This window comes from Chrysochloris asiatica, unplaced genomic scaffold (genome assembly GCF_000296735.1).
Source record: "Chrysochloris asiatica unplaced genomic scaffold, ChrAsi1.0 scaffold00024, whole genome shotgun sequence".
Lineage (NCBI taxonomy): Eukaryota > Metazoa > Chordata > Mammalia > Afrosoricida > Chrysochloridae > Chrysochloris > Chrysochloris asiatica.
Genome location: NW_006408542.1, coordinates 5,204,776 through 5,215,891, shown reverse-complemented (window position 1 = coordinate 5,215,891; position 11,116 = coordinate 5,204,776). Strand labels below are relative to the sequence as shown.

Sequence of the window (11,116 nt, the reverse complement as noted above, 5' to 3'; positions counted from 1 at the left end):
TTCATGGGTAATGTAGGGAGAAAAAGAGTCCCCTGTAGGTAAAAGGGGGACCAAAACACAAAACAGCACCAGCGAGGAAACAAAACAGATTGGATACTACAGTTTATAATTGCAGAAAAGAAAAAATCTGTAGCAAAATATGAATATGACTTTCACACCCCGCTCTTGGCTTCATGCCTTCAAGGCCGCCTGAAAACTTCACGATGTTACTTTGCTCCTTCTGACATAAGTCAGGATTTAATGTTCAGCCTGTTTCCTTTTTAGTATATCTCTCACCCACTCCATAAAAACAGTTTTAGGGCCAGCTATAGCCAATTTGGGGAAACATTCAGTTTGAAGCAGTGCCTTCACCCTTAGATTCTGTGCGGTTTCCTTTTTCTGAGCAGATACATGTGCATTCATAGTAGAACTATACAGGGGTAGAGGGGTGTCTACTTGATCAGGCACCCCATCTAGTCACCACAGTGGAGGTGCACAGACAGTGAGAAGACCAATGAACAGTGAGAGAAAAAAAATCCACATCTTTATCTCCAAGGTTTGGTTGGACCTCTATGGTGGGAGTGGTCCTCTGATCCTTCACCTGCTCTGTCATGCCCAAGATGGTTACTCTGGGAGCCAGCTGGCTGCCACCAATCAGAAAACACTACTTTTCTTGCTTCTGCTACAAATTCCACTGGCTGTAAGCCTTTGAACTTTCAAAATATTCTTTTATATGCAGGTCTGAGTTCTGGGACCGCCCCCTCAACCCGTTTCATCTGGTATTCTGTTATTGCTGACGGAGGTCTGCACCACACTGCTCCCTAATCTGCCATCAAGCCCCTCCTCCATCGAATGCCTAGCTTCATGTCTTTAATAATAGGGAAGTTTTCTTCAAACAAATCTTGATAATTTTCAGGTTTTTTTCCTGTTGTTGTTGTTTTATGTCTCTTGTTCTGTAATTCCAATCACACTTAAATTAGTCCTCTTCATAATGTCCCCCATAAACCTCAGGCTTTCTTCTGATTCTTAAATCTTTGTTCTGATTGTTCCTTTGTTATATTCTGTCAAGTTGGTTCTGATTCATAATGACCATGTATAAGGTTTCCATGGAGTGGCTGGTGGGTTTGAATCACCCATCTTTTAGTGCTTATATTATAATGCTACACCAGGACTTTGTTAAGTGTTTTGGAGTTGTTTCTGACTGATAAATTTGAACCACCAACCTTGTGTTCAGCAGTCTAGTACTTATCCTATAGTGCCATATGTGTTCAGCAGTCTAGTACTTATCCTATAGTGCCATATAATGATTCCAACAGATAAATACTGACAGATTTATCAAGTTCCATAATTCGACCTTCTGTTGATTCGATTTTATATTTTTGACATTTCAATATATCACCTGAAGTCTTAGTATTCATCTTCTGGCTTTCTAATTGCTGTTTTTATATGGTTTCCAATTTTTTTTATTTTGTCAGTTTGTTCTTGTACTGCTTTCCTAAATTCTTTAAAGTTGTTTCTGTGTTCTTCTTGACCTTTCTCTCAATACACTGAAGTTACCTAAATACCATTCTTCTAAATTCCTTATCTAATAGTTCTGTTATCATTTCTGGTATTACATAGTCTGGTTCTGTTTTGATTACTTGATTGAGGCATTCTGTGTTGTTTCTTTGTGTAACCTGAAATTGTTTTTCTAAGACATTGTGGTGTTAATGTATTTATATTTAATTGATGACTGTATGTTGGTGTGGTTTCAGGCTCTCACAACTGTCTCCTGGCAGATGTGATAAAGACTGGAAATGTGAATGTGTTTTTCGCTCTTGGCTGTTCATGTAGTGTAGTTCAGGGCAGGTTCACACACCTGATACCTGACTATAAGCAGAGTAGAGGCAATGCAGGAGGGAGTGCCACTGGGTTGGCAAGGATGGGGATTGGTCATGACCCTGGCTACCAGGAGCACATGGAACAAGGGAGAACTGCATTCCCCTTGCTTCCAACCTCCAACCAGGTCCTGTACCCACTAAGTCTTCAATTGCTTGCAAAAGTTCAAGATGACTGCCACACTTTAGGTCAGTTGACAGTCCGCCCATTTTTCAATTGGTGCTCTTCAGTTGGCACTCAATGCTTCTCTACTCTGAAACTCCGGGTTCCATGATCACCATCTGTATCTGCTTCACTTGATGTCCCATGTCTTTGCTAGAGAGGGTTGGCTCAGTGCATCTGCTTATGTTACCATCTTGTCCCAGAAGTTCCATACCTCTCATCTTCATCTCCATTGCAGGCTATCCCCAGGTCTATTTTTCATGTGCTGGTGTGGCAATGTAGGATAAGCCATTGGATTGCCAACCACTAAAAAGCCAGCTCAAACTAACACCTTCTAAGTACATTTTATTTTGTCACTGTCCACATGGATGTCCTTCTGGTCATTAATTATCTTTGATATATTCATCTTTAGTTACCTAGTGCTGCAATAACAGAAAAATCAGAAGTGGATCTAACAGAAAGGTGTTTTCTTCCTGTTTGGTGTTAAGTGCTATCAAGTCCATTCCGATTCACAGTGACCCTGTATAGGGTTTCCAAGCAGCAGGTGGTGGGTTTGAATTGCTGTGGTTAGCAGTCCAGTGCAGTTTAGGAAGCTAGAAATCCAAATCCATGGAGGGGAAAAGCTTTCTTTGTCAGATCTGGGGAGAGTCCTGGGGAGAGTCCTGTCTTCTTTCAACATCTGTGGTCACAGTCCCTTGGAGATCTTGACGTCAATCTTCCTCTAGGAGATTTTCAGCACAGGGACCCTAGGTCCCAAAGATGCACTCTGTTCTGGTGTCTACTTTCTTGCTGCTAGTCAGGTCATCTCTCTACACACTTCTCTCTTCTTTTCTCTTTTGTAAAATAAAAATTAACACAGGCTACACCCCAGGGGAGATGCCCTAAACTCAGATCAGGGCTGTGACCTCAGTAAGGGTGTTGCATCCCACCCTAATCTCCTTACTGAGGTCACAGCCCTGGTTGATGGAGAAGGTAAGTTCAATTTTAGACATGCTGAGTTTGTGCTTATAAAAATAGAAGCAAGAATACAATTTAGGTGGTCACATCATGGAAGGCTAGTATTTTTTCCTTAGTTTGCTCTTTCAGCCTTCTGCTGCTTACCTTAGGTTCCAAATCCACTCTTTTACAAAAGCCTACACTCATTTAATCCTCTCTGGTATTCACACTGGATCACTACAAATCTATAAACCCATGTGCTTCTCCTCCTTTCGGGACAGTCTTTCTTCAACCCTTTCGTAGAGGCCCTTTCCTATTATCACTTAAATTAATGGCATCCATATTTCTCATCTCAAATACACTACTCCTCAAATCAACATCCCTTTAATTTTCACCTTTCATCCCTCCTCTCCCTTCTACATCAAAGTCTTTGGAAGGGTGTTGAGACACAGCGAATGCATTTACTAATTACTAGCCCCTATTTTGTACTCTAGAACAGGACATGGGAGCACTGAATGGTTTAAAATTAAAAAAGGTGTGCGACATGGTTGTATTCTTTCACCATACTTGTTCAAACTGTATGCTGAGCAAATAATACGAGAAGCTGGGTTATATGAAGAAAAATGTGGCATGAGGATTGGAGGAAGACTCATTAAACAACCTTGCTTGCTGAAAGTGAAGAGGACTTAAAACATCTACTGATGAAGATCAAAGAGCACAGCCTTCAGTATGGATTGCATTTCAATGTAAAGAACACAAAAATCCTCACCACTGGACCAATAAACAACATTCTTATCAACGGAGAAGAGATTGAAGTTGTCAAGGACTTCATTTTTCTTGGATCAACTATCAACACTCATGGAAGCAGCAGTCAAGAAATCAAATGACGTATTGCATTGGGCAAATCTGCTGCACAGGAACTTTTTAAAGTGTTGAAGAGCAGAGATGTCAGCTTGAGGACTAAGGTGCGCCTGACTAAGGCCATTGTGTTTTCAGTAGCCTCATATGGATGCGAAAGCTGGGCAGTTATGGTGTTGGAGAATACTAAAAGTGCCATGGGCTGCCAAAAGAACCAACAGATAGATCCGTTTTGAAAGAAGTGCAGCCAAAGTGCTCCTTGGAAGCCAAGATGGCCAGATTCCATCTCTCATACTTCGGACATATTGTCATGAGGGACCAGTAACTGGAAAAGGATATCATATTTGGTAAGGTGGAGTCCTGGTGTGGCACTGTGGGCTAATGCGTCAGACTACCAAGTCAGTGGTTCAAGCTCACCAGCTGCTTCTTGGAAACCCTATACAGGGTCGCTATGGGTCAAAATCAACTTGATGGCACTTAACAACAACAACAACAAGGTGGAGGGTCAGAGAAAAAGAGGAGGACCCTCAACAAGACAGATTAGCCAAGTGGCAGCATCGATGGACTCAAGCATGGCCCAGGATTGGGCAGTTTCGTTCGGCTGTGCATAAGGTCACTATGGGTCGGTACTGACTTGATGGCAGCTAACAATATTCTGCACTCTGGTCTGACCTGTGTGTGTCACTCACTGAAACAATCCAGATAGTTCACACTTGATGGGTTCATTTCAGACCTTTGCTTTCTTGGCTTATTGACAGTCTCTGGTAGTGGTGACCACTTCCTCATCCTTTGGCCTCTGAGCAATGTCTCCTCCTCACTGCTGTGCAGTCTCACTTGGAGATTCCTCTTCTCCCACCATCCAGCTATGTTGGTGCTCCTCAAGGGTTGATTTTCAGCTCTCTGCCTTCCACATACTCTAAACTTCTATGAGTGGCCACTTCCATACTGATGCTATGTATGCAGTCATTTACCAAGTTGGAAATATTACAAGCACACATGCAACATGTACAAAACTAAATTCACCATCTCCACCAAACCTGATTCTCCATGATTCCCTGTACCAAAAAGTAACCTTCATCTACCGGGCTCAGTTTCCCAAGATAGAAATCTAGATATCATCCTTCCATCTATCTTCTTCCTTGATAATCTCCAAATCTTAACAAAAAATCCTAGCTACACATCTGTTGACTCTGCCTCCTCTTCAGCCTCTTTGCCGTCACCTAAGTGCTGCACTATAGCATTAGTCACCTTTATTGTATTCTCACTTTGCTTCCTTACAATTGCAGCCCATCTCCACATGGTAACTCCTGTACTCTTCTACAACACCTCATCATCTTACTTGCTATTAAGTGCTGTCGAGTCGATTCTGACTCCTAGGGTTTCTGAGGAGCAACTGGTGTGCTTGAACCACTGACCTTGCAGTTGTACTGACTTTGCAGTCCAGCACCTGTCTTCCAAGGTGACTCTGGGTGGGTCTGAACTGTTCACCTTTAGGCTAGTAGTCAAATGCTTAATTGTTTGTGCCACCCAACTATGACTCCTTCATGGTAAATGTAAAATGTAAGTAAAAATGATTTAATAAAAAAGAAAAATTTAAATTTATCTAATTCAGTTGTTCATATTTTAAGCTTGAAATAGGACCAGGAAGATAACACTCATTGTTACTATTGGGACTTACCTCTTTGGTAACAGAAGAAAGTGGCAATGCCAAATTACAGACCTTCAAAGCTTCTTCTTTTTGGTCAAGATCTATATAACACTAGAGAAAAAAGGTAGTCAATATTAAAGGTAATCAAACTTCAAAGTAAAGGGATTCAAAATAATCTTAAAACAGTGGTCTTCATTACCTTTGCCAAATACATGTAATTGGACTTGGAGTAACCAGGGTGTAGTTCTTCAGTCTGATTTAAAGATAGGATAGACAAGAGCATAACAGGACAATATTAAAATAACAGTCTCAGCAAATAAAAAGAATGTAATTCAATAAATCAAGTATTATTAACCAAGTTGCCCTATGAATTTACTTTGGCTGGTTCGTATCTGATTTTGTCAGTTCAAGTATCTTTGGGGTAAAAACATTAAGAGCTTTAAAATTTACCCATCACAATGGAGTTGATTATTATGGTCATAAAGCTTACAATGCAATGAGACAGTTTAAGGTTTCAGGAGTCTTTTGGCTCACCTCTTTCTCTACTTCACTATTCTTTTGTCTTCTTTCCAGAATGAAAACAATCAGTGATATGTTTTCCCAAGGACAAGTCCTATCTATTCCACAGTCTACTGGTATCCCGTAGCAAGTTATCTTCCATTAGATTACTAATTGATTTCTTACAACTTAAGAACATTGCAAGTTGAATAGTACATGAAGTCCATCATTTCAAGTACTTTAAAAGGAAAGATAGACTTATGAAACATGTTAGAGCTTTTTAAAAATGATACATACCTACCTTGACTACTAATTGAAAACTTGATGGTTTGAACTCAGCCAGAGATACCTCAGAAGAAAGGCCTGACTATCTGCATCTGAAAGGTCAAAGCCTGACCAGCCTCATCGAGCAGTTGTACTTTGCACTCCTGGGGTTACCATGAATCAGAATTGACTCTGTGGTAACTAGTTACCTGGTAGAGCAGTATTTAGGAGTGTGTGGGTGGTGAGCTTGGCTGCTAACTGAAAGGCTGGTTTGTTTGAGCTCACCCTGAGCTGCCTTGGGAGAGAGGCCTAATGGTCTACTGTCAAAAATTTAGCAATAGTAATCGAAAACCCGATGATACTCATGGGGTTACGATGAGCCAGAACTGACCTGAAGGCCAATAACAACAGCAAACCTACTTGCAGATTTTAATAAGTGACAATTTCAAAGCCACATTTTATCTATCAACCCTAAAGACATTGGATACTTAAAATTTTTACCAAACACTGTTTGCTTTATAAGGTACTAATCATACAGAAATCTCCCAAATTAAAAAATGAAAGTTCCTGCTTCTAATTTTATCCTCAACTTCAATCTCATTTCCCAAGGCTAACTGTTATTAACAATTTAACATGCATGTTACCGAACCTTTGTCAATCATATGCAAACAAACAAAACAGATGAATGGTTTATGTTTGAAAAAAAAAAAAAAAATCTATAGTGCTAGAGAGGAGATAGATCAGTAGTTGCCAAGAGCAGGCAGTAGGGAAACTGACAGCAGAGCCGCATAACTCTTTGGGGTGACAGACATGAACTATATCTTGAAATGGCAGTGGTGACATGGGGTGTACACACTGTCATACCCATTGCACAACGCACTTTAATAGGTGCACCTTTTAGACAAAATGCTGGTGTGGGATCATAGTCCTAGTGAGTCTTAGTTTATTAATATGGACTGTGGCCTGGATTCGAATATTGCACAGCTCCCAGATGATTCTACTGTATAGCCAAGGTTGAGAAACACTGACTGAAAGAATTGTGCTCAAATTTTGGATGAAATGGGAAACAAGCTGTAGTTGGAAAATTTCCTACAGGGGTACATATAAGATACCTGGTCCAAAACCACATCCCTGGATGCTCATTTTACCCAGATTTTACCCACTGGGCAAGGCAAATAATAATAATAGCTAACTTTATTTTTTGCCAGCATGCTTCATATTCTAGATTTAGGGGCCAAGAAAATGAGACGTAATCTTCACAGAAAGCTTACAGAATAAGTACTACTTCTGTCCACTTCACAGATTAATAAATTCAGAATAGGAGAAATTAACAAATGAAGATAGGAAAAGGGCTCAGATGTCAAACCTCCGCTGCTTGACTCTAAAGCCAGTGCTCTTGGCCTCTACAGGACTGAGTTGGATGGCTCTGGACAAACACTCTCTAAGTCTCTTTGGAGGGAAGGAGTTAGGGGGTAGGAGACTACAGTCCGGGTCCCAAGAACATGAATTCCGATGGAGACTGGAGGTTACAGACTCTCCATTACAACTCCCAGATTTTCAATTTTCTCCACAGCTTCGATCCTCGTAATTACAGTAAATGATTATGGAAGGCATAATCCTCATGCCTCTGGCTTCTTTCTGACAAACACCAGGGAATACACTCTCTGATAGAATCTGAATCACAGCTAAATAGTGTAGGATCCCCAAGGGGATTTAATAAAGTGTTTCATTTTTAATGAGGTGAAATCCCAGAGCACTTACTAGATGCTAAGCTAAGCACTCTCTACACTTAAAACAGAACACACCAGAACTAGAATACAAACTGGGGCTTCAGTCAGAGGTCTACATGTAGAGAGGAGAATGATTTCCTGGTAACAAGGGTAGCAGGGTCTGGTGCTGATCACAGCCAGCTTGCCACTAAAATATTAGATACACAAAATATACCTTAAGGAAGTTGTCCAAAGCTTCTCTCGTAGTTGAGGATGGGATTTTTCCAAACAGAGTAGCAGCCATTTTTTTCTCAATCCAGCTCAGTTTTGAGACCTGTAAATATAAAGTAATATAATTCTTAGAAAGTTCATATTTTGACTGAAATATAGATAATATTTAGCTATATACTTAAGAGGCATACTGGATTAAGCATTAAACCACAAGGTTGATAGGTTAAACCCACCAGCTAATGAAAGATGAGGCTTTCTGCTCCCATAAAGATTTCTAGTCTGCTCTATAGGGTCTCTATGAATAGGAAGTGACTCATGGGCAGTGGTTTGACCATATGTATATATACAAGGGGGCTTCCAAAAGTTTGTGGAAAATGGAATTAAAAGATAGTGGAATTTTTCCAAACTTTTTGAAGATCCCCTAATGTATGACATGGAGTCCTGGTGTAGTGTTGTAAGGCAAGCACTTGACTGCAAGGGCAGTGGTTCAAGCTCACCAGCTGCTCCTCAGAAACCCTATACAGGGTTGCTATGGATTAGAATTAACTTGATGGAGCTTAAAAACAAGTATATGACATAGCACCTTTGTGGTATTGATATTATAAAACAAAGAGCTCCCAAAGCATTATTTAAAAAACATTTTTAAATATTCATGATTAATATTTATGTTTAATCATAGCAAAAGCAGTATGACAGGGTATAATGTCAACCCTCGATGTTCACCTGATTAGTGAGTCTAAGACAAATACAGAGCACTTGTTGGATGGTAGCAGCTGTTGTTACATGCCATTGAGTCAGCTCTGACCCATAGCGACCCTGTATAGGGTTTCCTAGGAGTGACTGGTAAATTTGAACCACCAACCTTGCGGTTCAGACCAACTTTGCAGTCCAGAACATTAACCTACAACACCATAGAATGCACTTAAACATATTCAAAATCAGTAGTCAGGTGATTATCCTTAGCCTATACTTTTCTCATAACTGAACCAACACAATTAAAACAAAACAAGAAAACCATTAACCTACTGTACTAGTAGGGCACTTTTTCTTATAACTGATGGGGCTGTTAAAGTGGCATTGAGTTAGTTCCAAGTTATAGTGACCCTGTAGAGGGTTTCTAAGGAGTAGCTGGTGGATTTGAACCGCCACAGCAAGTAATGATGAAATCAAAGAATTATACCAACTTCTGAAAACTAAATTGATCAAACATGCAATCAAGAATACATTGACAATTGCTGACTACTGGAATGCAAGGTTGGAAACAAAGAGGAAAGATCAGTAGTTGGAAAATATGATATTGGTTAGAGGAAATGATGCTGGAGATCACATGATAGAATTTTGCAAAACCAGTGACTTCTTCATTGCAAATACCTTTTTTAACAATATAAAATGGAATTCCAGATGGAATACACAGAAATCAAATTGACTACATCTGTGTAAAGAGGCAGTGGAAAAGCTCTATATCATCGGCCAAAATGAGGCCAGAGGAAGACTGTGGAACAACATCAATTGCTCAATTCAGTCTGAAGCTCAAGAAAATTAAGACAAGTCCACAAAAGTCAAAGTATGACCTTGAACATATCCCACCTGAATTTAGAGATCTGTAGAACAGATTTGATGCATTAGACACTAATGACAGAAGACAAGAAATGTTGTGGGATGACATAAAGAACATCATACAGGAACAACCCAAAAGGTCATTACGAAGACAAGAAAGAAGGAATAGACAAAAATGGATGTAAGAAGAGACTCTGAAACTTGCTCTCCAGAGGTGCTAAGGCAAATGGAAGAAATGAAGAGGTAAAAGAGCTGAATAGAAAATTTCAAAGGTCAGCTCGAGAAGACAAAGTCAGATATTATAATGAAATGTGCAAAGACCTGGAATCAGAAAACCAAAAAGAAAGAGCATGTTCAGCGGAGCTAATAAAAAAATAAAACCTCTACTTGAAATCTTGAAGGATTCTATGGAGAAAATATTGAATGATGAAGATAGCATCAAAAAAAAAGTATACAGTCACTGCACCAAAAAGAAATGTCCAATGTGCAAACTGACTACATCTGTGGAACAGACTGTGAGAATCTCAATATTATCATCCAAAACAAGGCCAGGGATATACTCTAAAGAAGGCCATCAACTACTCAGGCAAGTTGTGGCAGAAGCTGAAGAAAATTAAAACAGGTCTATGAGAGCCAAAATATGACCTTGAATATATCCCACCTGAATTTAGAGACCATCTCAAGAACAGATTTGATGCATTACACACTAATGAATGAAGACCAGAAGAGCTGTGGGATGACATCAAGAACATCATACAGGAAGCTAAAGTAAATGGAAGAAATGAGGAAGTAAAAAGGTGAACCAAAAATTTCAAAGGGCATCTCGAGAAGACAAAGTATTACAATGAAAGGGAAGAACAGGCTCAGTCATTCTCAAACTGAAAATAACTTGCAGAAAAAATTCAATTGAATTGCATATGTAATGGGTAAAATATTGAATGATTCCGAAAGCATCAAAAGAGATAGCATATGATCAAGAATCTATGGTACTGAAGGAAGAAGTTGAAACGGCACTGAAGGCATTGGTGAAAAACAAAGGGGTCCAGTAATGAATGGAATACAAATTGAAATCTTTCAACAAGCTGATGCAGTACGGGAGACTCTCATTCATCTATGCCAAGAAATTTGGAAGAGTTGACCCAACAGAATGTGGAAATCATCCAAACATACCATTAATATCACATGCTGGTAAAAATTTGTTTTAGAGAATTCAAAAACAACTCCAACAATAAATACACTGGCAGAGAACTGTAAGAAATTCAAGGGATATTATTGCTGATGTCAGATGTATTTTGAATGAAAGCAGAGACTATCAAAATGATGCTTATCTGATGCTTATCTGTGCTTTAATGACTATTCAAAGGCTTTTTGATTGTGTGGATCTTGACCAGCTATG

The 11,116-nt window shown here is 39.6% G+C and overlaps 1 protein-coding gene across 1 annotated transcript in view; it reads right to left on the bottom strand.

Moving 5' to 3' along the window:
* LOC102811064 overlaps window positions 1-11,116 on the bottom strand; it is a 164,303-nt gene that overhangs the window by 70,644 nt on the left and 82,543 nt on the right. Inside the window, exons 8-10 of the mRNA XM_006839454.1 lie at window positions 8,168-8,266; window positions 5,661-5,714; window positions 5,492-5,572 (exon numbers count right to left, since the gene is read on the bottom strand). Of these exons, the coding sequence (XP_006839517.1) occupies window positions 5,492-5,572; window positions 5,661-5,714; window positions 8,168-8,266 (234 nt within the window). The remainder of the gene's footprint in view (window positions 1-5,491; window positions 5,573-5,660; window positions 5,715-8,167; window positions 8,267-11,116) is intronic.